The sequence below is a fragment of the Rhinoraja longicauda genome, chromosome 13, assembly GCF_053455715.1.
Source record: "Rhinoraja longicauda isolate Sanriku21f chromosome 13, sRhiLon1.1, whole genome shotgun sequence".
Taxonomy (NCBI): domain Eukaryota; kingdom Metazoa; phylum Chordata; class Chondrichthyes; order Rajiformes; family Arhynchobatidae; genus Rhinoraja; species Rhinoraja longicauda.
The window spans coordinates 24422560-24449120 of record NC_135965.1 but is presented as its reverse complement, the minus strand read 5'-3'; the positions used below and the strand labels follow the sequence as shown (position 1 = coordinate 24449120).

The 26561-nt window shown below is 44.0% G+C and overlaps 1 protein-coding gene across 3 annotated transcripts in view; it reads right to left on the bottom strand.

The window, feature by feature from the left end:
- The window catches only part of cep63 (centrosomal protein 63), a 53089-nt gene extending 27175 nt beyond the window's left edge, over positions 1-25914 (bottom strand). For 2 of the 3 annotated variants that reach the window (XM_078409923.1, XM_078409925.1), the window contains exons 1-5: positions 25866-25914; positions 19639-19706; positions 17500-17677; positions 12306-12401; positions 11434-11565 (exon numbers count right to left, since the gene is read on the bottom strand). In XM_078409923.1, the coding sequence (XP_078266049.1) occupies positions 11434-11565; positions 12306-12401; positions 17500-17677; positions 19639-19682 (450 nt within the window). In that variant the 5' untranslated portion in view covers positions 19683-19706; positions 25866-25914. Of the gene's footprint in view, positions 1-11433; positions 11566-12305; positions 12402-17499; positions 17678-19638; positions 19707-24617; positions 24747-25865 lie in introns of those variants that run through there. The other variant, XM_078409924.1, reaches the window with a different exon arrangement.
- Between the last annotated feature and the right edge of the window lie 647 nt (positions 25915-26561).

Sequence of the window (26561 nt, the reverse complement as noted above, 5' to 3'; positions counted from 1 at the left end):
AGTCTATGCGATCGTTACTGGTTGCCAGATATAACTTCGACACAGTTTGTATTAATCTTCTTGCTAATAAAACTTACAGGCGATTACATCATGGCTAATAAATCTTTTGGTGGAGCTTCTAGCTGACCCTCTGTCAGCACCTCCCAGCTCACACACTCTGTGCCAGCACGTACCCAACTGCCCGTACTCTGGCTCCACCCAGCCCCTACGTAAGCTTTGCATTAACTCTATAGTGTCCAAACTACAGCAGAATACAAGGTAATGATATCAATAAGCAAAAATAACTAATAACTGCAAAATGGCTCCTACAATATTGCTTGATTCCGTTAATACCCATAGATTATCAAGCAGAATTAATGCAACTGAGCCTCCAGAGGATGGAGATACTTCTGGAGGTTCACTGCCCTTAATGAAGATATTTATTTTCATTTCAGTCCTTAATAGGCAGCGCTTGTTCAGAGACTGTACCGTCTTCTCCTCGACTCCTCAGCCAGGATAACATTGTTCTTGCACCTCACCTGCTAAGGTGAACAATTTGCCAAGATTTGATTGGATCCTCTCTCATTCTTCTAAACTCTAGAGAATACAGTCCCAGTCAACTCAATCTCTTATAAAACAGCAAACCTGCCATCTCTGCAACCAGTCTAGTGAATAAAACAAACACTGAGCATTTAAAGTAAGAGATCAATGATAATGCATTAACATTTAATGAAATGTCACATAACCTTTTGAAAGTATCAACCATTTTCCAGTTGTATAATCATACATGATCATGCCAATTTAAAGCAGAGTAAAGAGGAGGCAACACTCAGCATCCTACTGGGAAATGAGGCATGGCAAGTGACTGAAGTGCCAGAGGTGAGTAATTCTATTAGTTTTTAAATAGATATGTAAAAAGATAGTACAGGTATGTAGGTTAATTGGCTGGGTAAATGTAAAAATCGTACAGGTATGTAGGTTAATTGGCTGGGTAAATGTAAATGTAAATGTAAATGTAAAAATCGTCCCTAGTGGGTGTAGGATAGTGTTAATGTACGGGGATCACTGGGCGGCGCGGACTTGGTGGGCCGAAAAGGCCTGTTTCCGGCTGTATATATATGATATGATAATATGATAGGACTGGTCCACAAATTCAATAGACAATAGACAATAGGTGCAGGAGGAGGCCATTCTGCCCTTCGAGCCAGCACCGCCATTCAATGTGATCATGGCTGATCATTCTTAATCAGTACCCCGTTCCTGCCTTCTCCCCATACCCCATGACTCCGCTATCCTTAAGAGCTCTATTGTATTGTATTCAAGTCCGAATTTTAGGGCAAGGCAAATTTTGAATGCATGAGACAGGAACTTGCAAAGAAAGGGAGAAGGTTCAGGGATGTGGGGCAGCACAGCAGCGCAGCATTAAGAGTTGCTGCCTTACAGCGCCAGAGACTCGTGTTCGATCCTGACTACAGGTTTGATCCTGACTACAATACTGTACGGAGTTTGTACGTTCCCCCTGTGACCATGTGGGTTCACTCCGGGTGCTCCAGCTTCCTCCCACCCTCCAAAGACGTACAGGTTTGGAGATTAATTAGCTTTGGTAAAAAAAAATTGTAAATTGTCCCTAGTACGAAGAATAGTGCTAGCGTATGGAGTGATTGCTTTCGGCGTGGACTCAGTGAGCCCTCGAGCCTGGTTCCGAATTGCATCTCTAAACTCCAAAATCTAAAGGATGTCTGGTAAGTGGGAGGCCCAAGGGCACAGGTATATAGTTCCCAGAAAAGGGCGACACAGATAGACACAGTGGTGTTTGGCACACTTGCCTTCATCGGTCAGGCTACCGAGCATAAGAGTTGCAAAGTCATGTTTAACTGTACAAGAGGTTGGCGAGTATTGATTGCAACCCTCTTCGCCCAGCTATAGGAAGAATGTGATTCAGTTGAAAAGGAAGCAGAAAAGATTCACAAGAATGTTAATGGCTGGAGGGCTTGAGCTATAACACAAGGCTGGATAGGCTCAAATGGAGGTCAAACACGGGCAAATGGGATTAGCATATACGGGCATTTTGATAGGCGTTGACAAGGTGAGCTGAAGGGCCTGCTTGTGTGCTCCATGACTCCATACCACAAATAATAAGAAAAATAAGAACAATTGAAAACCAACTGAAGCACCCCATAATCCCTGAGAAAGGCCTTGACATAAAATTTGACCTATGCTTGATTTTCATTATGCCTTTAATGCATAAAGTAAGATGACACAAAACAGTAATACACTATTGGGCCCAAAACACCTGTCATTTTGGCTCTATCATTTTAATATTTTATTTAATCACTCCCAGATTCAATGGTCTTTCCTAGGAAGGTATTTCATAACACATGCTGCACTGAAGCAAAAACGCCGGCCTTTGGACCAGTGGCAGGAGAATGCTTATGTGGAGCACTCCCCACATTAGTAAGCGCATAAGTGGGGAGTGTTCTTAGTTACAGGCCAAACGCTCTCAAAGAGAAATACAGCCAGTGTAGAAAATGGACACGTGGCACAAAAATGATCTGGGATAGTCGAGCTGCTGGCAGCCAAAATATATCTCACCTCAAAGCATCAGAGTAATATACTCGTCTGCTCTGTGATCCCATTCATTCAGTCGAGCTCCATTTTCCTATTTATCTTAACTATACTTGCCTAACCAAAATCCAGTCTTGATATTGCCATTTTCAAATCCATCACTTTACTCTCCTTTATAAACCGTATCAATGTTCACCCATCTGATAATGAGTCAAAAGACGAAACAAAATTAAGAAAAAAGTACAACTGGATATTGAAACTTACACCACCAAATGACAGAATAAAATATATAATCTCTGTATTGTTAATGATCTTGTTCTTCATTGTTTTTAGTACTTATTGCTGTAGTAAAATCTGATCTAACAGAAAATGCATAAATTATAAATGGTTTAAAAAAAACACACATAGAGTGCTAAAGTACCTCAGCGGGTCAGGCAGCATCTCCAGGAATGCTGCCTGACCCGCCATGTTACTCCAGCACCTTGTCTTTTATTGTAAACCAGCACCTGCAGTTCCTTGTTTCTAGATTCTAAATTATGAATGATGCTCTTATTATGTGGCACAAAGTCAGAAGTGTAAAAGGAACACTAACACTGTGATAGTCTTTTATCTTACAATTTAATTTACTTAATACAGGTCCACCGCTGATTTTCTGGCACTGGTGGTCCGGCACCTCCTTTAATCGGGACAAAATTACAGGGGCGCATTGAAATCTCGCCCAGAAGTCCCCCTGAAAATGTGCTGCCTAGGCCAGGTGAGGCTGCCATCAGGACTTCCACACCAATTGATGCGTCACACTTGCCCCCTGCGGCCTGGGCTCTGGAACTCCACCCAAGCTGGAACCGGCAGACTTCAGGTACCATGATGGACTACGTGCCCCAATCAGCATCAATGATGCCGAAGTGGAAATGGTTGAGAGCATCAATATTACCAACGATCTGGCGTTGACCAACCACATTGATGTGACACCCAAGGAAAGAGGCACACGAACGCTTGTACTTCTTCAGAAGACTGAGGAAACTTGGCATGTCTCCAGTGACCCTTACAAACTTCTATAGATGCACCATAAAAAGCGTTACATATGCGTGGAGCGAGAACAACCACATATAAAATGTGGGTTTACTCAGTCACGGCAAATGGGAAGTGCGCGAGCGAGATCTGGCGGAGAACAAGTACATGAGCGCGGGCGGACCCCGAACGAGTAATGCGCAAATGACCCGCTCTTATTGGACACCGATACCAACGGACTGTGTGATAGACTAAGCGTGCGCGCATACACGGGGCTGCGGCGCCTGCGTTCTCAATATGGTTCATCCCTCCCTCCCGAGGAGGGGACTGCAGGGAAAAGAGAAAAAAAACACAATCAACTGTACGTAGAAAAACAGTGAAATGACTCCCAGTTATATGGCACCAGTCAACCGGCCGACGCACCTTTGTAGACTGCCCCAAGGGAATATCTTCTATCTCTCTATCTTCTCGATCACCTGTCTCTTCCCTGGGTGTTTCATTAGTTCTCTGGCGTACATGGTCTAGATCAGTGCTTCTTAAACATTCACCCTTGAGTCTTTATCACAAAATTTCATTCACCCTCAACTACATTTTCTTATGTTTTTTGGTATTTTTTGACTTATTCTCCCTTGTGTATAATTTTATATATATTAAGTCATTCACCCTTCATGCACCCCTCTAGTTTATTTCACCCCTGGGTGAACCATTCACCAATTTAAGAAGCGCTGGTCTAAATGTTGCCCAACAATTCTTCCATCTGAGAGTGTTAGTTCAGCCACTTGACTGTTACAATGCCAGATGTACTTGCCAGCTTTCTTCATGCGCGAGTCAAGTGTAGACTTTGTCCTCAGTGCTAAATGTTCACGGCCAGGTGTGTGAATCATAGTTCTACTTCAAGGCCTTTTGATGTTGCATATACATTCCTGGATGGTCAGCTGTAGAAGTTCTAATCTGGCACACAAAGGGCGTTTGAACATTAATTCCGTGGGGGGGGTGTGCCGTTAATTCATTTAGAGTAGTTCGATAATGGAAAAGGAAATTACTTAATTTCGTCAAGTCACCTTGGTTTTGTTTCTTGAGGCCCCGTTTCACGGTTTCCATTGCACGCTCAGCAAGCCCATTTGATGCTGTGTGATATGGTGCTGTTGTCAGGTGCCTAATACCATTCTTCTCCACAAACTCCTTGAATTCTAAGCTTGTGAAAGCTGGGCCGTTGTCAGCCATAATCATTTCCGGAATGCCAAATGCAGCAAAGATGAACCGATTGTAATGTGTAACTAGCCCTAGGAAAGAGCACGACTGTGCAAAGTTCTGTGGGCATGGGGCCTCTTTTATGGCTTTGATCTTGTGGTCCTGGGAATGGACACTTGTCTTATCAACTCGAAAGCCTAGGTAACCGACTGAGTCAGCCAGAACCGTGTATTTTTCACTCTTTAGTGTAAAGCCGGCTTCCTCTTGGCGAGAAGTGCCCTGTCCAATGTTTCAAGATGGCGTGCCTCTGATGTACCGGTTACCAATATGTCATCAAGGTAAGCACACACATAAGGGATATCCTTAACTACGTTATCAATAAGCACTGGAATATACCAGGGGCAGAACTCACTCCAAATGGTAGCCATTGATCGCAAAATAGGTCCGGTGTATGTTGATTGTTGTAACGTCCCGCGACTCTTCGTCCTGCGTGACTTGATTTATAGGCATGTTTGAGGTCTAACAATGAGAACTGATGGGAGGGGGTTCTCCTGAGAGGGATGCATATGTCTTCTATTTGTGGTAGGAGATACGTGTTCAATTATATTGCAGTGTTGATGGTAAAGTTATAGTGACCGCAAATGCAAACGGATCCGTCGGACTTAAGGACTGGCACAATCGGAGCTGCTCACACCGAGTGCTGTGCATACTCTCGGGTTGCATCACAACTTGGTTTGGGAACAGTTCTGCCTAAGAAAGCAAGCACTTGCAGAGAGTAGTAGATGTAGCCGAGTCCATCGCACACACCAGATCTCCCACCATTGACTCCATCTACACATCACACTGCATCACAAATGCAGCCAACATAATCAAAGATTTGTCCCACCCTGGTGCTTCCTCCTTCTTCCTGTTCAAATCTGGCAAAGGTCACTTCAGTTTGAAAGCATGCACCACCAGACTAGGAACAGCTTCATCCCCTCTGTTGTCAGGCTTCTGTACAGTCCTTCCATAAGCTAGGGTACTGTCTGATTCACCACCCCATTGTGGACAATGGACTTTGTCTGTGGTACTAATGGACTGAAATTCTGAGAATTATGTTTTACACTCTGCACCTTCCTCTTTGCTCTATCAATTGTACTTGAGCTTGACTTAATTGTCTTTATGTATAGTGTTATCTGGTTTGATTGTACATATTGGTGCCCTCCATAATGTTTGGGACAAAGACCATAATTTATTTATTTGTCTCTGTACTCCAGAATTTGAGATTTATAATAGGAAAAAAAATCACATATGGTTAAAGTGCACATTGTCAGATTTTAATAAAGGATATGTTTATACATTTAGGTTTCACCATATAGAAATTACAGCAGTGTTTATACATAGTTCCCCCATTTCAGGGCACCATAATGTTTGGTACAGAGTAATGTCATGTAAATGAAAGTGATCATGTTTAGTATTTTGTTGCATATCCTATGCATGCAATGACTGCTTGAAGTCTGTGATTCATGGACATCACCAGTTGCTGGGTATCTTCTCTGGTGATGCTCTGCCATGCCTGTATTGCAGCCATCTTTAGCTTATGCTTGTTTTGGAGGCTAGTCCCCTTCAGTTTTCTCTTCAGCATATAAAAGGCATGCTCAATTGGGTTCTGATTGGGTGATTGACTTGGCCACTCAAGAATTTACCATTTTTTAGCTTTGAAAAACGCCTTTATTGCTTTTGCAGTATGTTTGGGATCATTGTCTTGCTGTAGAATGAACTGCCGGCCAATGAGTTTTGAGGCATTTGTTTGAACTTGAGCAGATAGGATGTGTCTATACACTTCAGAATTCATTATGCTACTACTATGAGCAGTTGTATCATCAATGAAGATAAGTGAGCCAGTACCTTCAGCAGCCATACATGCCCAGGCCATAACACGCCCAGGCTATAACACGCCCACCACCGTGTTTCACAGATGAGGTGGTATGCTTTGGATCTTAGGCAATTCCTTCTCTCCTCCATACTTTGCTCTTGTCATCACTCTGATATGTTATGTTCAGGCCTCCGCTGGAGGACTCTGCAATTTTAGTCAGTATCCTATAGGAAGGATGTGAAAGCATTGGAAATGGTACAGAGAATATTAACCAGGATATCAGGGGCACAAGAGACTGCAGATGCTACAATGTCGAGAAAAAAGAAAGTGCTGGAAGATCTCAAGGGGTCAGACCCTTGGAAGGAATGAACAAGCAAAATTGTAGGTCAGGATCTTTTGCAGATTGTTTGGAGTAGGTAAAGAAAGTTGAAAACCAGAAGGGGAGGGGGGGCAGGACAAAGCTTGGGAAATGATAGGTACATCTATGTTTGGGGGGGGGGGGGGAGGAAGAGAAAGAGATGCTTCACCAGTCACCAACCAAGTCTTGTACCTGCACAGCTTTGACTGTTTTGACAGAAGTTTTCTATCCAGCACCGCCACCTGCTGCTGGTAACAAAACTCTTGCTTTTCCCAGTCCAGTGACCTTTCCCTGAAACTCCTATAAACTGAACTACTATTTGTGAGTTTCTATGTTATTTAAATAATCCCAAAATACCACAATGAATAACCCAAGAAAATCACGTCAGTCTAAAGAAGCGTCCCGACCCCAAAAGTCACCTATCCCTCCAGCCCCTCTGCGGCTCCGGTTTCAACATACCAGGAGCATGGAGAACCAGCTGGGAACAGACATCGCGACCTCCTCAATTCACTGTCGCACCGAACACCACAGCCCCACCCGGCGCAGATATGCCCCGCAAAGAGTGGGTCGTCCTGAACCGGCTCCGCACAGGGGTCGGCCGGTTCAATGCCAACATGCATCGTTGGGGGTTGCGTTCATCAGTAGCCAGCGTGTGGGGAGCAGACCAGCAAACAGCGCAGCACGTCATTTTCGACTGCACTGTTCTCCGTCCCCCTGGTGGAGGGGTAGACCTCAAGGCCCTCGACAACAGCACGTTGCACTGGCTACAGCGCCTGGAGGGTGGTACATAATTTCTGCTGCCTCAAACGCAAGAATACCTATCCATGTTCTTCAAGGATGCTGCCTGACCCGCTGAGTTACTCCAGCACTGTGTGTCCTTCCCAATATATTAGATCAGCGTTGGAGCCTCACCATCAAATTCGACCAGTCTTTCAATACTAATCCTTAAGCGTTTTCGATGCTTCATGAAATTGGATCTAAACTTGAAAGGTTTCATTGTTGCATCTTTTGGAAGTATCATCTTTCAAATGGCTCATTAAACCAAGGCAGTCATGCCTCCCAGGTGAGTATAAAAGAATTCCATTATTCACTGCTTCAAGAACAGCAGGGAGCTTTTCAATATTTATCCCTCAGTCAACAGCTAAAGACAGACTACCTGATCATTATACTGCAATCTGTGGAACCTTGCTGAGTGCAAATCAGCAGCTGTAATTTTTTATTACCGCAATATGCATCTGGAAATTCAATTATGCAATGTTGCTTTTGCCCATTTTAAGCAATTGGAAATCAGTCTTTGCTGAATGGAACTGTGATAATGACAAATGTATCTCCGGCAAGGTAAGAGGTTGAAAAAAGTTTCCCGCAATCCTTTCACCACCCCTCACATAAAACAAACTAGAGAACATTAACACAAACTTTAAAAACACACTAAAAATAACAAAAAAGATGAAAAGACAGACTGTTGGCGAGGCTGCCATCGCTGACGGCGCCACCCCAGTGGATTATGTCCATTATCCAAGTCCACCAACAGGATTCGTACTGTCAAGAAAGATTGGGCCTGGAATCCTGCAGCATTCATTCCAAACCCAATGGCATCAACAACACAAGTATTAAAAAACTACCTATTACCTCATACAACTAAAAATGTTGCTGACAACTTGACCATGTTTCAAATCTGAGTTGTATTGCTGGATATCACATCAGGAAATTTTCACGTATTGTTCCTTGAAAGTGGTCTCACAGGTAGATAGGGTGGTCAAGAAGATATAATGGCACATTGGCCTTCATCAGTCAATTGAGTATAGAGGTTGGTCGCTTGTTACAGTTGAACAAGACATTGGTGAGGCCACATTTAGACTATTACTCAACCAAGTGGACCCGTTGGGCCCAAAGCTCTCCTGCATTGGTGCAGCACCCTCTCCTCCCAATGTTAGCAAGATCAAGGAGCTAGTTGTTCATTTCAGGAAGGAAAAGCAGAGGATACTTGGACCCTTCTTCATTGACAAGATAGGAGTGGAGAGGGTTAACAGATTCAAGTTCCTGGGCATCCACATCTCTGAAGATCTGCTCAACACACTAATGCAATAAAAATAAAGCTCATCAACGCCTCTACGTTTCGTTTCGTTTAGCTTAGTTTAGTTTAGAGATACAGTGAGGAAACAGGCCCACCGAGTCCACACCAACCAACGATCCCCGCACATTAACACTATCCTACACACACACTAGCGACAATTTACACTTACACAGAGCCAATTAACCTACAAACCTGTGCATCTTTGGAGCGTGGGAGGAAACCGAAGATCTCGGAGAAAACCCACGCGATCACGGGGAGAATGCACAAACTCCGTACAGACAGCACCCATCGTCGGGATCGAACCCGGGTTTCTGGCGCTGCAAAGCAGCAACTCTACCACTGCCCATACGTCCTTGGAGGATTGTGGAGAAGTGGCACATCACCAAAAACTTTATTCCCAACTGCTGTAGTCTGCTAGCATTCATTCTTAAGTTCCTTACCTGTATGCTCATGATTATAGGTCCAAATTCACCTCTAGCACAGAGTCATACAGTATGGAAACAGGCCCTTTGGCCCAACTTGCCCACACCGACCAACATGCTTCATCTACACTAGTCCCCCCTGCCTGCGTTTGTCCCATATCCTCTCAACCTATCCTATCCATGTACCTGTCCAAATTATTTTTAAATGTTGCGATACTATCTGCCTCACAAGACTGAGGCTAGTTATCGACTTAAGGAAGCATGATGAAGTACGTGCCACAATCAGCATTAATGGTGGCAAAGTGGAAATCGTTGAGAGTTACTAACAATCTGTCGTGGACCGACCACATTGTTGTGACAGCCGAGAAGGTACACCAACACCTCTACTTACTCAGGAAACAGGAAATTTGGCATGTCTCCAATGACATACAAACTTCTTTAAATGCACTATAGGACCCATGCTGTTGGGCTGCATCACAATTAGTTTTGGGAATTGCTCTGCCCAAGACCGTAAGAAGTTGCACAGAGGCGTAGATGCATCCCAGTCTGTCACATAAACCAGACCCCCCATCATTTACTCCATCTGAACCACGCTGCCTCAGAAAAGCAGCCATCCCAGCCGTTCCTCCTTCTCCTTGCTTTGGTCCAACAGAAGATACAGAAGCTTGAAAGCACGCACCACTACACAGTTTCTTCCCCTCAGTTATCAGATGATGAATGGTCCTTCCAGAAGCCTAGGTACTGTCCAATTCCCATTCTACCTCATTGTGGGCATTGGACATTGTCAATGGAACTGATGTGCTAAAATGCTGCGAACTATATCCTGCTCCCCGTTTCTTCCCTTTTGCTCTTTTGTACTTGAGTTTGACGTGAATGCATTTACGTATAGTATTATGATCTGATTGGATAGTATGCAAAACAAAGCTTTTCACAGTACCTTGGTACACTTACAATAATAAGGAATGACTGGGATGGCTGCTTTTCTGAGGCAGCATGGTACATTTACAATAATAAACTTAAACTATTACAGAAGAGAGCATATCGCATCACGGCCTGGTTTAGTAATGTGAAAGCCCAGGAAAGGAGGAAGCTGCACAAAGTGGGAGACATTGCCCAGTCAATCAAAAAAACAGATACCACCATCAAAGCCCCTCGCCACAAAAGACTTTCATCTCACCATTATCAGAGAGAAGGTACATAAGCCTGAAAATCGAGACCACCAGGTTCAAGATCAGCTTCTTCCCAGCAATCATCAGACCAAGGAACTGATTGTGGACTTTGGAAGAGGAAGAACGAGGATCCACAAATCTGTCCTCATTAAAAGGAGTCAAAAGCTTCAAATTACTGGGCATGTACATTTCTGACGATCTGTCCAAGACCCAGCACATTGTTGCAATCATAAATAAAGTCCATCAATGCCTCTACTTCCTTCAAAGATTGAGATTTGGCATGTCAACGATTACTCTCTTGAACTTCTACAGGTATCCAATGAAACATGTGGTCAAGCTAAATTCATTAAACAAGCAAATCACAAAAGATTACAAAGAGGAATTACCCAAAATGTAAGAAGATGGAAAATGTCACCGGTTGATGATAGATTTTAGAGGAAGTGATGTAAATAGAAAGGAGAAACAAATTGGCTCTGCTGATACGACAGAATGAATTACGGTGCAAAATGCTTGTGCAGAAGACTGGTTCAGATGCCCCACATCCGAGGTTAAAATTTATCTCATTAACTTTGATTAATTTTATTTAAAATTAAAATTAATGTAATAATTCATTTTATTAATGAATTATATCACATTTATGCATTTACCTTGGTGCAAACCTTAATTCCATCAAGTCAAGAACAGATCATGATGAAAATATATTGTGTACTCATCGAAACTTAACGTGTTTGAACATTACTGAATCATTAAGAAATACTTAACAATCTAAATGTCCAAATCAAACTATCACACCTTCACACATGGTTATTTACCTCAACCTTTTTATTCAGCCTGTTGAGTTCAGACATGCTCTCCTTCCTGTCTTTCCTGTCCTTCATGTCCTCTCTTGTTTCCTTGAATTGCCGTCTCTGCAACTTCTCGTAGCTTTTCTTCAATTTCTCAATCTTAAAGTATGAAAGTTTAATTCAAGATTTGATTATTTTGAGGAAATATCTATTTCCCACTTCTGAAGAGTACTTGTTATTACACACATCTAATTGGCGGTGTGATGGACTAGCTCAGCACAAAACATTTATAAACACAGCACATAAGCAGAGCTAGGGCAAGTTACCTGCTCATGGTTTTTTGGCATTGATGTACATCTGAGCAAGCATTGGAGCATATGTGGGTACTGATGGCCTTAACATCACAACCAGCTTTGTGGTGGGTACAGATGGCATTAACATCATCATCAACCTTGCCATGGGTACAAGTGACAATAAATTATGGTGGAAAATGGGTGGAATTTAATCTCTTTTCTAGATTTGGGGTGGATAAAAATAAGATAAAAAGCCTTAATGTTCCAGATGCCACCAGCAAAGTCAAACAGCAGAAGTAGGTTGATGCTAAGCTAGGACAAGACAAGTTCCGTGTAGTCCAAGCGAGATCAGGATCAGGTCCAAGACAGAGCCAATGGTTCATTTCAAGGGTCTCGACCCAAAACGTCACCCATTCCTTCTCTCCAGAGAAGCTGCCTGCCCCACTGAGTTATTCCAGCTTTTTGGGTCTATTTTCAGAGTATAGCAATGGGTAGTGAATTTGATAAAGGAGAGAAATGGTCTCGGAGAAAACAGGAACGGGAGATTTATATTTAAGCATAAAGTTAGCTATTTTTGTAAACTAAAAATTCTATCTTTGATATTACCTCTTCTTGAAATATGTTGAGCTGCGATTCATACTGCACTACCATATCGTGTTGAGTTTTCTCACCGTCTTGTAAGTGTTGTCGCAACAGGTCCACCTGAATGACAGAAAAACTGTGTAAAGATAATCAAATAATCACACATTCAGCGACATATTTCAAAGAAGGCAGTTCATTTTTTACCTAGTCTCGCCACCTCAGCTGTTGCAATGAACATCAGCCAAATTTGCTATCCTCTTTAGCTCCCTGCCATTGGAAGCCAGTCAATTCTATTCAGTGCTATATCAAGAAATTGCTTTAAGCAGTGGATGCAGAAAAAGCTGAGGTCAGGGTGGATGTCAGACACTGACATCAGAGCTCAAGGTGTTCAAGTACGATTGCCACACCAGTTAATTACTGACCCATCAGTTTCTTCTCAATTAGAATAGCGGAGCTTGCAAACAACTGTGTTATCAAGCAGAAATTCTTCACCATTAATCAATTTTCGTTTGACAAGACCACGTGCTTCTTCCTAATATGTCATTACAGCCAAGGCCAAAAAAACTGAATTCCATTGCAGGGTGAGTGATATCAAGGCTGCATTTGACCAAGTACGAGATCAAGTAACTGGAGTCAAAGGAAATTGAGTGGAAATTCCTTGTCAGGCTTGATTCCAGAGTCACAGGAACGGGAATAGTAAATGGTTGTAGGTCAACTCAACAATAGGATACAGCTCTAACTCGCTCTAACGCTCCCACAGCTCCGGGCCTCACTCAGAGCCCACACCTGCAACGGATCCCAACTATACTTTATCCGACACTGCCTGACCCGCTGAGTTACTCCAGCATTTTGTGATACAATAGGATACAGCTGCTGTATTTCTCAGCGTATTATCTAAGCTACAACCAGCTTGTGAATTTATAAATTGAATTAGATTTGGACATGGCTGTACAGTCATGGGTGTACAAGTAAAGAAGGGGGCTGAAAACACATCCTTGTGGAGTGTCAGTGTTGAGGATTATCATAGAAGATGATTTGTCCTCTCTCCTCACTGATTGCGGTCTGATGGTCAGGAAGTCGAGGATTCATTTGCAGAGATGAGTGTTGACTCTAAGTCCCGCAAGTTTGGTGATGAGCTTAGAAGATATAATGGTATTATAGGCAGAGCTGTCAGCTAAGAATAGGAGTCTGACATAGATGTCTCTCTTATCCAGGTATCACAGGGATGAGTGAAGGGCCTAGCAGATGGCATAATCCGTGGACCTGTTGGGACAGTAGGCGAACTGCAGTGGGTCAAGGCTGCTTGGTAGACTGAATTTAAGGTGTTCCATAACTAGCTTCTCAAAGCAAATCATGATGGTGGATGTTAAGGCCATTGGACGGTCGTTAATTAAGCATGAGATCTTGTTTTTCTTCGGCACTGGGATGATGGTGGTCTTCTTGAAGCAGGTGGGTACTTCAGAACGGAGTAGGGAGAGAGAGGTTAAAGATGTTCGTAAATAATCCCGCTAGTTGGCCCACGCAGCTACTCATGACACAGCCAGGAACTCCACCTGGACCAGTTGCGTTCCATGGGTTCACCCTCAAGAAGGCCGATCTATCCTCTGCAACAGTGACCCTGGGAAGAGGCACATGAGTAAAGGTACGAGTGTCATCACCCCATTAGCCTTCTGATCAAAGCGAGCATAGAAAGCATTCAGTTCATCAGGTATTTTGCACTATCACCACTGGTGTTACCTGACCTCGCTTTGCAGCCAGTTATCGTATTCAAACTGTGCCACATTCTGCATGTGTCCGAGTGATTATACTGGGACTCAAGTTTGTCCCGGTATTGTCTCTTGACGTCCTTGATGGCTTTGCGGAGATCATTGCGAGCACTTCTTGTATCACTCGGGAACGTTTGACTTGTATGCAACGGACCCTGCCTTCACCTGTGAATGTACCTTGCGGTTCATCCATAGTTTCCGATTTGGGAACACTAAGATTGTCTTTGTCGGCAAACAGTCTTCCACGCACTTGCTGATGAAGTCAGTTACAGCAGTGGTGTACTCATTCAGGTTAGCTGCAGAATCCCTCACGTGGTATGGTGCTTTACTTGCCGGATGTCATCTGTGTCCGCTGACCACCATTTAATAACTCTCTATACCGGATCCTTTTGCTTCAATTTTTGCTTGTAGGCAGGGAGCAGAAACACAGCTAGGTGATCAGATTTCCTGAAATGTGGGTGGGGTAAAGAGTGGTAGGCATTTTGTATTGATGTGTAGCAGTGGTCGAGGGTGTTCTGGCCCCTGGTGGGACCAGAGACATGCTGGTAATACTTTGGTAGAGGTTGGCTTGATTAAAGTCTCCAGCTACAACGACCTGTTGGAGTGTTCTGTCTCAAGGCTAGTGATTGTGTAGTTCTTTCAGAGCAAGCTTGACAGCCATATGGGGGGGGGGGGGGGGATGTAGACTGCGGTCAGGATAGCTGAGGTGAATTTCCTCAGCAGGTAGTAGGGACAGTAAAATATTCACAGTCAAATATTCCAGGTCCGGGGAAGCATGAACTCGACAGGATTGCCACATCTGTGCACCACAAGGTATTGATTAGAAGGCAGACACTGCCGCCTCTAACCCCGCCCGAAGACAATGCACGATTCATCCGGTGAGGGAGAAGCCCTTGGGCTGATTGGCAGCCGGGAATGTTAGATGTGAGCCATGTCTCTGTGAAACAGAGCACACAGTAGTCTCTCACCTCTAAGGTAAATCATTCTAGTTTTAAGTTTATCCAGTTTGTTTTCCAAACTGTACATTAGCCAGTAGAATGCTAGGTAGGGGGGGTCTTAAATCCCCATTGTTTTAACCTTACTCGTAGTGCAGCAGGCTTACCCATTTCCTCCAGTAGGTGGCAGCACTGAACCAAAGAGTTGTGGGGGGAGTGGTCTCTGCGGAAGGTGCAAAGGGGTGGAGGTGGGAAGATATGATTAGTGGTGAGATCACATTGGAGGTGATGGAAATTTCAAAGGATGACGAGTTGGATGCAGAGGCTGGTGGGGTGAGGACGAGGGGAACTCTGTCCATGTTGCATCTGGGGGAAGAGGAAGCGGGAGCAGAACTCCGGGACGTCAAAGAGACACGAGGTAGGAATCCATCTACGTCAGTCTATGACTTGACAGTCAGAACCTTTTTCCCCATGGCAGAAATGGCTAAGACTAAAGGCCATAGATTTAACATGAGAGGGACAAAGGGTGAGAAGAGCCAAGGGCCGAGATGTGCAGGACGTTTTTTTTACACCTAAACATGGGTAGCTGGAACACGGAATTGGTGGTAGAGACAGACATGATCGGGGCATTTAAGAGGCTTTTAGATTGGCACATGGATATACAGGGAATGGATAATGATCATATGCAGGTAGAAGAAATTTGTTTAATGGCATCATGTTCAATATGGATATTGTGGGCCGAAGGGTTCTTTTTGTGCTGTACAGTTCTATGTCTACATCAAATGGTGGATCGGAGGCAAAAAACACCGATACCATAAACGTACCGGGCAATGATTATCTTCAATGTGATAGGGTTGAATCACGGCATTGTCAAGCTGTTACTATTTCCAACCTGGAGGTCTAAAACTCATCATATAAGAAATAGAAACAGGAATCAGCCATGTGACGCTTTGAACCTGCTCTGCATTCCAGAAGATGGCTGAAATGACCTAGGGCTCAAACGTACTTTCCACTTGTTCTCCATAACCTTTGATTCTTGCATAAACTTTAGATTTCTACTGAACCATATGCAAAAAAGGAATTTCCCTGGACCTAACTACATTTGACAATAAAGCAGCATTGAACCAAAAATATGTTCAGTTCAATTTGGAACTATGAATATGATTCAGCCTCCACAGCTCACTGGGACAGAGAATTACAAACATAATGATTTTCTCTCTCTCCTTTCCCTTAAATGTATGATCAGATGTGATCTGTAGTAAATGATTTAACTATTCTCTAACTGCCTGCTCGAGTGCAGCAAGGTTCAAAGATTGCACTTAAGATAACTACCAATACTCTCATTTTGAAATGAATAAACTCATTCCTTCAAAAAGTGAATAGTTGGGAGATTTTATCATCTTGTATATTTTTTTCACTATTGTTCCAAATCCACGTTCCTTTCTCTCTTTAGATATGTGATTTGATACAGAATTCAGTTTATTCTGCAATCCTTAACTTATCAGTTCCTTCATCACCGAGTTCCCACATGCCCTGTTGTCCTTGAGTGTGAAGTTAGGCAATAACAATGGCACTGGAAAGTACACAACCCACATGCATAATACTAATAAATTGGCTGTTACCTGCAATTTAACTCGTAATTTATTTGAATTGCACAAAATTACATTTTGCTCCAAACATCTCATAAAGAATGGCTGTAATGTGAAGGTATTTATTTCACAAAATGCTGGAGTAACTCAGCAGGTCAGGTAGCATCTGAGGAGAGAAGGAATGGGTGACGTTTCGGGTCGAGGCCCTTCTTCAGCTGTAATGTGAAGCATTACTGCCACCTAGAGGTTGAATTGAGCCTTCAGTACAATCGTCAGCCATGACAAACTTAACCTTGGTTACATATTCAAAATGAAAATCAAATGCAACTTTTAAGGTGAATCCAAACACATCACAAGCAGTACTACATTGCGTTAGATTTCAGTGGTTTTGGCAAGCTACATGGATCTGCAGTTGTGATAAAGCATATATTAATGTTAGGTTACCATCAGAGACTTAAGGTACACTTTTAACTCGTAAATTGGAAAATATTAAATTAAATGCAAATAAACATTTAAGGTGAAATTTCCTTTCAGATTCTCTTTTCAAGGTCAACATTATCTCATTGGGATCACCTCTGGCAGATATACCTCCCATTACCAGATCTGGCCCAGAGACACTGATCTGAAACTGATGAGCACTGTTACTCTGGCTCAGAGACTCAGTCAGTCAGACCTCAGTCATGGTCAGAGTAAACTATCAGATTCAGATCAAGTGTCCATCGGATTCAGATCACGTTTTGTCACATACACCAAAATGCAATGAAATTCCTTGTGTGCATGAAGCTTGTGCATGTGATAATTAATCCTCCACTTTTAAAATCACATACACTATTTCTTACACCACATGGAATATTATATGGATCATTGTGGACTGATACCTGCAGTCAACTGCTAAATGTGCACGATCACAGTGAGTTTTTCCTCCTACCTCTGTCCGTTTTTGGTCTAGCAGTAGCTGAATGGCACCAAGCTCCTGTTCTCGAACCTTTAGCCTGGTTTCCACTGATTGGAACTGTGCTTCCCATTCTGCCTTTTTATGAGCCATCATGATGTCAATCTGTTTCATCAGTTCTTGTAATTCAGCTTCACAGGTGGTGAGGACGCTGCTGCAATTCAAGTGAAAACCAAGGGAACTCAGAGAGAAATACATTTTTAGATTTGCCTGCAGATTTCATTTTTAACACATACGGCTTTTAGCACAGCACTAATGACTGCATAATATTTTACACTCGCCCTTTAGATTTTGGCTTGTTCAGAGGAATAGTTTATGGACAATAACCGTTCTGATTGGCTATTTCTCACATCTTCACTGTAACTGTCATCTGTCCCACTGGTATCAGAACAAAGTGGTTGACTATAAGTCCCACTATGCCAAGTTACAAAACTATATGATCCAGCAACGAGCAGACCAACATTCTTTGGAGAAGAGAATCTGCTTCTCCTCTGGTCTGCCTTACATGTAATCCAGGTCCCAAACTAAGTACAGTAAAACTCCGATAATATGGTATCCAATTGTTCAAAAATCCCAATGTTTGGTATCTAATTCACTTTATAGTACTTTTAGTCCTCATTACCAGTTCAGTTCAATTGCTGGCTCTTCAGGTCCTAGAGGAAACTCCGACCACGCAAGCCCGCTAGAATCACCCACTTATCAAGAAAACCTAAAAATTGATGCCTGTTTGAGCTGAATTCAAGCGACAGTGAATTCACCTGAAATGGAATAGCTGGAGCCACTCTTCAGCTCAATATCACTATATTAACAGCAGCAGCATCTAAATGCAAATAAGCTGCAAATGTTGGTAGTCTGGGGGTGGGAGAAGTATGGAGAGTAAAATGCTAGAAATACTGGACAAATTCGACAACATTTGTGGAGAGAAACTGGGTTAACGTTTTAGTTAAATTACCTTTTACCAAAACTGTTCTCATCTGAAAAAAATAGCTGCTTCTCTCCTCATTGAGGCCGTCTGATCTGCTGAGTATTTCCAGCGTTCTATTTAAACTGGCTATGATGGCGCTGGTCTGTGGCAACATTTTGGCAACAACATAACAGCAAAGGATGAACTACAACACTTCTGAACTTATTTGGATCACAGAAACAGCACAAATCAGTGCTATAACTGATAGGCTGCTCGTCCATTTAAATGGATTAGCGCTACTGCGATTTCTCAATGGCAACAGAGCAACCACTTGTAAAGGATTCCCTGAGTGCTGGGGATTCTCCCAGCTCGTTGAGAATTGCAGGTACACTGCCAGGAAGGCATCCATTGTGACCAGAAACGTGGTTGATTACAAAAAGTGGTGAACACTGCCCGCTCCATCACCGGTACTGAACTCCCAATCATCGAAGGAATCAACAAGAAGCGCTGTCTCAAAATGGCAACCAGCATCATCAGGACCCACACCTACCCTGGCCGCAGTCTCATTTCACTCCTGCCATCGGGAAGAAGGTAAAGGAGTCTGAAAACTGTAACATCCAGGCTCAGGAACAGCTTCTTCCCAACAACCAACACTATGAACTCCAACTAAACTCCGAACTCTGAACTGCTTGGGTTGCACAAGGGACAATTATCTATGAGTACTGTGCTTACAATCTGTTGTACTGCTGCTGCGTAAGAATTTCATTGTTTTGGGCATAAGCCACTAAAGCACACGCTTGACACCCGTGTATGACCAAGATGGTACACTAGTTAAACTCACAACTTTCCTCACTACTCTTCTTGATAACTTTGTAGCTTCGTCTTAATTTTCTCACGCTTGAACTTTACCACAATTCCAAAGATTGCACTCTCTATTGAGACGCTGGTATACTGAGGAAACCATAAATTGGACCAGCTCTTTGAACAAGCTCTTTTCCCAGAGCTTTGTAAAACTGCATCTTAGCAAATGCTATCAGTTTAAAGAAAAATCCAATGCAAGTATGCTGACATTTGTAGGTATGTGCAGTAACTGTACACCAATGCAGTTTAGATGTTTACCATTCTTTCAAAGAAGCCATTGAATCCCCAATCATCACATTTTCTAAACATAAAGGACCACCATGCCCGCCAGATTATTTATTTCTGCTTACCCATCATGGCCAAGGTGTTGCACTGCTTCCAACAGAGCCTCCATTTCCTCCCAGCTTCAGAGCGACAACTTTTAAGACAAAGTATTGGAAACATTAAAAATATTAATTTTTCACTTAAAATGTATCTGTCACAACTGGTTAAACTTGTAGTCTTACATTTATCACAATTCCTGTATTATGAGTCACCTTACTCTCATCTATTTTTCCTGTGAAATCATCTGTGGTTAAAGTGCACATTGTCAGATTTTAATAAAGGCCATTTTTATACATTTTGGTTTCACCTTGTAGAAATTACAGCAGTGTTTATACAGAGTCTCTCCCCCTCCCTTTTCAGGGCACCACAATGTTTGGGACACAGCAAAGTCATGTAAATTAAAGTAGTCATGTTTAGTATTTTGTTGCATATCTCATAATATACTTTTTCTCTTAATATACTTTATTAGCCAAGTATGTTTTGCAACATACGAGGAATTTCATTTGCCAGTCAAAACAATAAAAAGCAGAACACACAAAATACATTTTAACATGAACATCCACCACAGTAACCTCCGCATTCCTCACTGTGATGGAAGGCGGAAAAAATTCAGTCTCTCCCTATTTAGTCCTCCAGCGGTCGTGGGCCTCGAGCCTTCCGTTGACGGGACGATCTTACGCCCGTAGCCAGCGACGGGCCTTCCTCATCGGGGCGATCAAGTTCCTGCATCGGGGGGGAAATCTCAGCTCCCATGTACTGGGCGATCGGACCCGGGTCGGGGCTTGTCGAACTTCGTGCAGCTTGGAGCTCCCGACTTCGGTCTCAACCCGAGACTGCGGGCTCCTTGATATTAAAGTCCACAGGCCACGGTTGGAGCGTCGATCCAGGCAATGAATCGCACGCTCAGATGGTAAGTCCACGCCCCGTGGGGGCTCAAAGTCAGTCCCGGGCAAGGCCTCCAGCTGCACGAAGTTAGGCCGTAGAGCGACCAGAGATACGATCCAGAAAACAATTGCATCTCCGGCAAGGTAAGAGATTGAAAAATAGTTTCCCCCGACCCCCCACCCCCCACATAAAACAAACCAGAAAACGTACTTTTAAAAAATAACAAAAAAAAGGACGAGAAAGACAGGCAAACTACTGCCATCGAAGCGCCACCCGGTGGAATATCCTTTGCATGCAGTGACTGCTTGAAGTCTGCGATTCATGGACTTCACCAGGTGCTGGGAGTCTTCTCTGGTGATGCTTTACCAGGCCTGTAGTGCAGCCATCTTTAGCTTATGCTTGTTTTGGGAGCTAGTCCCCTTCAGTTTTCTCTTCAAAGCGGATAAAAGGCATGCTCAATTGGGTTCAGATCAGGTGATTAACCTGGCCATTCAAGAATTGACCAGTTTTTAGCTTTGAAAAACTCCCTTGTTGCTTTAGCAGTATGTTTGGGATCATTGTCTCGCTGTAGAATGAACTGCCGGCCAATGTGTTTTGAGACATTTGTTTGAACTTGAGCAGATCTGAAGTGTATGGGCACATCCTAATTCATTATGCAACTACCATCAGCAGTTGTATCATCAATGAAAATAAGTGAGCCAGTACCTTCAGTAGCCAAACATGCCCAGGCCATAACAGCCCCACCACTGTGTTTCACAGATGAGGTGGTATGCTTTGGATCTTGGGCAGTTCCTTCTCTCCTCCATACTTTGCTCTTGCCGTCACTCTGATATGTTAATCTTCGTCTCATCTGTCCACAAGACCGTTTTCCAGAACTGTGGTTGCTCTTTTAAGTACTTCTTGGCAAACTGTAACCTGGCCATCCTATTATTGCAGCTAACTAGTGGTTTGCATCTTGCAGTGTAGCCTCTGTATTTCTGTTCATGAAGTCTTCTGCGGACAGTGGTCATTGACAAATCCACACCTGACTCCTGAAGAGCGTTTCTGATCTGTCGGACAGGTGTTTGGGGATTATTTATTATAGAGAGAATTCTTCTGTCATCAGCTGTAGAGGTCTTCCTTGGCCTGCCAGTCCCTTTGCAATTAGTAAGCTCACCAGTGCTCTCTTTCTTCTTAATGATGTTCCAAATAGTTGATTTTGGTAAGCCGTAGGTTTGGCTGATGTCTCTAACAGTTTTATTCTTGTTTCTCAGTCTCATAATGGCTTCGACTTTCATTGGCACAACTTTGGTCCTCATGTTGATAAACAGCAATCAAAGTTTTCAAAGGTGATGGAAAGACTGGAGGAAAGACTAGGTGCTGAGAGCTCTCTTATACCTGTATTAAGGAGGCATTAAAACACACCTGAGCAATTACAAATACCTGTGAAGCCATGTGTCCCAAACATTATGGTGCCCTGAAATGGTGGGACTATGTATAAACACAGCTGTAATTTCTACAAGGCGAAACCAAAATGTATAAAAATACCCTTTAATAAAATCTGACAATGTGTACTTTAACCAAATTTGATTTTTACTATTACAAATCTCAAATTGTGGAGCACAGAGGCAAATAAATAAACGATGGGTCTTTGTCCCAAACATTATGGAGGGCACTGTAGTTTCAACTCTAGGACTCTCCTTCCTAATTGATTTTAATGCCCTAATGCGCTGTTAAATCTATGGAAACATGCACAGTCTAGACCAGAGAGTGGAATCAATTGGATGGGTGCAGAGCACCATTGGTCAAAAGGCATAATACAATTTTCTCAATTAAACTACATTTTAAAATGTCCTACCAAAAAATGGTTGTTTTGTTTCAATTAATATTTGATGTAGTATACCTGGACTTCAGTAAAGACATTGACAAGGTCCCAGAATTGAAGGCAATTGACAAAGCTGAGTTGTTAGTTTGGTAACAAGAGGCAGGTAGTGAAGATCAGAGGCCGTTTTTGCAAAAGGAAGCACATGCCCTGTGGTGCACTGCAGGAATCAGAGTCAAGACCCAGGCTCTTTGTTATTATGCATTCACCATTTGGAAGTGAAAATTGATGCAAAGAAAATTGATCAATTGAAAATTGATGGCTCTCTTGATGAGCTGGAAAGATGGGCAGAGGAATGACAGATGAAAATTAAATCTGAAAAATGAGATAATGCAGTCTAGCAGTAATAAGGACACACATAATAAATAGTAGGACCCCATGAAATACCGAGAACAGGGTGATCTTTGTGCAAAGTCCAAAGATCGCTGACGGCAGAAGCACAGGTATATAAGTAGGTTAAGCATAAGGGATATTTGACTTTGTGAGTCATTCATGGAATTAAAGAGCAGGATGCTGGATTTTTTTCAGTTAAGAAGGAAGAGGAGAAACCAAATTGGCTGTTTTTTTTCTTGCAGTGAAGTAGACTGAGAGAGACTTGATAGAGGTAGACAGAATCATGAAGGGCATAGATGGGGTAGATAGTGAAAAACATTTCTCCTTAAGAGATTTCTTCAACCGATGTTTAGGTTTAAGGTAGGGGATTCAGAGGAAATTTGAGGAAGAATTTATTTTCACCACAGAAAGCTACAAGGTGAACACTGGAAAATGATATCAGTTTGCAAGGTATTTGATGCTATTAGTTCACGATCTGCCAAAACCCATCCTAAGGCCTTTATTTCACACATTGTAGCTGATTTTAGAATAATGAGTTGGTTGCTAAAATACAACCAACCCAGTTCGAAAACAGAAACCATTTTCTCAAACAAAACTGGAATTAACGCAATTAGCTTCACTATATCCCACACTGTCCTACTAATCCTGATCAATGCCCTATTTCACTCTTGCAGAACATTCTGTAGGGAATGGTATCTGAAGAATGGCTCTAACCCAAAAGGTCATCTGTCCAATTTCTTCCACATATGTTGCCTGTCTCATTGAGTTTTTCCAGCAATTTGAGGACAATGCCAGTTTAAATATATAAGATACTTGAATGTGCCTTGACAAGGTAGATGGGGAGAGAATGTTTCCTCTTGTGGGTGAATTTAGGGCTTATTCTCCTTTCTAGTGTCTCCCAATCTCAATATCTATTCAGTTAATATGGACTCCAAAAGAGTATTTGTATCAAACGCATGGATTCCATTAAGAAGCATATTGCAAGACAACTAGGATATATTATATACACTCTGTCCCTTCAGCCAAGATATTAATCTATGCTAAAGTCTTGTTGCTATTTCCAATTATAAAGTCATAGTCATGCTTAACATTCACCTCCCCTCTCCCCACCATTCTGGCTAATTACAAAGTCAATATTGCTTCCATCACTATGGAATTGCTCCACTCTCTTCAAGGTAACCACACTGCAGACGTTTAAACATATTCACAAGAAAATTAATTATCTAATAAAGATTTGTTCAATTATATTATTGATCCAAGCTCTGGTAAGCATATTATTGCACACGTTTTGTTACCTCAATCATACTGAACAGATCCGTCACTGAGTCCCTGGTGTATGTGCTGAGACAACACACGAAACAAAGGATAAATCAATATTGCACATAGAAGGCACGCAAAGAGTAAGAAGAAAGAAAGAAAGCAAAGAAAAGACACTAAAATGAGGAAGAAAATCATTTGAGGTAAATTGTTTGAAATGAAAGTTATTTTTGGGTTAATGGTCACAATCAGCTTTGTTTCCGTTTCAATGACATCACTCCACTTTTACATTCAACACAAAAACCCGCAACAAAATTGCAGGTTAATTTTATAAATTAAATGTCTGAACACCTGCAGAGTATGGAATAGGGTCAGAATGCCAGAAAATAGGAAGTTTTATAGCTATATGACGAATAAGCTTCATGGATCTTTGATCTTCATTGACCTCTTCACAAGAGCTAAGCAGACAGGCAGACAAGCAAAGTGAAACTCTGCTGCACCAGGCAATCTCCACCGCACACCCTGAAACAACCCCAATGTCCCCACCAACATCCCAAACAATCCCTCCCTCACTTAACAACCACAGCCTCTTGATGAGCCCTTGCCAGAACACCCCCTCCACATTTCACCTCAACCAATGTTTCTTCTTCCCCCACTGCCGTCTCTTACCCTCACTCATCTCCTTTCCCTCTGCCCCAATCGTCTCCAATCCTAGCTCCAGCGACTCCCTTCTTTACCCCTGCCTGTCACCACCCATCCCCCACCTGTCTCATTGCCACCAATCTCCAACTCTCCCCCTTGGCCATTCAATTCCATTGACTCCCACTCCTCCTCTCACTCCCTCCACTCCTCAGCTATCCCCTCGCCCTTCATTCTCCCCATCTCTCCCCATCTCTACCGTTCCCATACCGCTACAATTCCCCTCTCTCACCCCACTGTCCATTCCTTTATTCCCATGCCTCCAACCGTCCCCTGCATCTCCCCCTTCCTCTCACCCACCCAATCAATTCTCCTACTCACCCCTCCCTTCATCCCTATACCCTCCGTTTTTCCCCTCTTCCCATCTCTCTCATCCTCCTCACCTACCCCTCCCTCTCACCCTTACTTTTTCCCATTCATCCCCCTCCCTCTTGTCTCTCTCCTCACACCACCCTCTCCATCTCTTCCCTCACACTCCCCCCATCTCTCCGCCCTCGACCCTCCCGTCACCCCCATTCCCGTCCTTGCCTCTCACCTCTCTTCCCTTCCCATCTCTCTCTCCCAATTCACCCCCCCCCCGACTAACCAGTGTCCCTCTCACCTACCCGTCCGCCACCGCTCCCCAGTGCTTCACTCCTCTCCCCTCCTCTCTTCACCCTCCCTGTCCCTCCTTCTCTCGTCCTCTATCCCTCCCTCTCCCCAACTCCTTCTCCCACTATCCCTCCCCTCCACATTTCTATCTCTATCTCTACCCCTCCCCTCTCTAGCTCTCCTCCCCCCTCCTCCTCTCTAGCTCTCCCCTCCTCCAGCTCTCCTCCCCTCCTCTCCCTCCTCTCCCCTCCCCTCCTCCCCCTCTCTAGTTCTCCCCCCCTCCAGCTCTCCTCCCCCTCTAACTCCCCCCCCTCCTCCTCACCCCTCCTCCTGCTCGCCTCCTCCTCTCCTCCCCTCCTCCTCCTCTTTCCCGCCCTCTATCTCTATCCCACCCTCTATCTCTATCCCACCCTCTATCTCTATCCCACCCTCTATCTCTATCCCACCCTCTATCTCTATCCCACCCTCTATCTCTATCCCGCCCTCTATCTCTAGCCCGCCCTCTATCTCTATCCCACCCTCTATCTCTATCCCGCCCTCTATCTCTATCCCGCCCTCTATCTCTATCCCCCTGTCTTCCCCCCTCTCCCTTTATCCCCCCTCCCCGCGCCCTCCATCAGCCCCTACCGAACATCCCTCCTGTCCCGCCATCCGAATACGGATCCTAGTGCGGCTGCGCACGTCTTCGCTGCGTCGGCGCGGGAGCGGGAGCGGCGCCCCCTGCTGGCGACGTTGGCCTCACGCACCAACGGTCATGCGGAGCAACAGGGCCGTGCTCGGGGACAGGACGGGGCTCGGGGGGGGGAGAGAGGGGGAGGGAGAGGTGGAGAGGACGGTGCTCGGGGAGGGACGGGCGGAGGAAGGGATAGAGCTCGGGCCAGGGGGGCAGGGCTGGGTATCTTTGCCGGGGATAGAGCTGGGCTTGGCGGGGGAAGGGCAGGACGAAAGGAGGAGACGGGAACAGTCAGGGCCGAGGGTGGGGACTGGGCTCGCTGAGAGCGCGGGGTCAGGGTTGGGGATTGGAGCAGGAGATCGGGCTGGACGGGGGAGGGTGGCGACGGGAACAGACAGACTTGGTCAGAGGGGCTGGAGAAAGGGACGGGGACAGATGTAGTGAAAGGGACAAGGGACAGGATTGGGAGAGGGGTCAAGGCTAAGGTGACAAGTTTGGGAGAGGTGACAGGGAAAGGACGGAGGGAACACATGGTGGGGCTGGGGAGGGGAAAAGGACAGCTGGGAGGACAGACTGGGATGGTGGGAACTAGAGAGTGGGCAGAGGGAGGGTCAAAGCACAGGGTACTCGCAGTTGTGGCGATGTTTTGG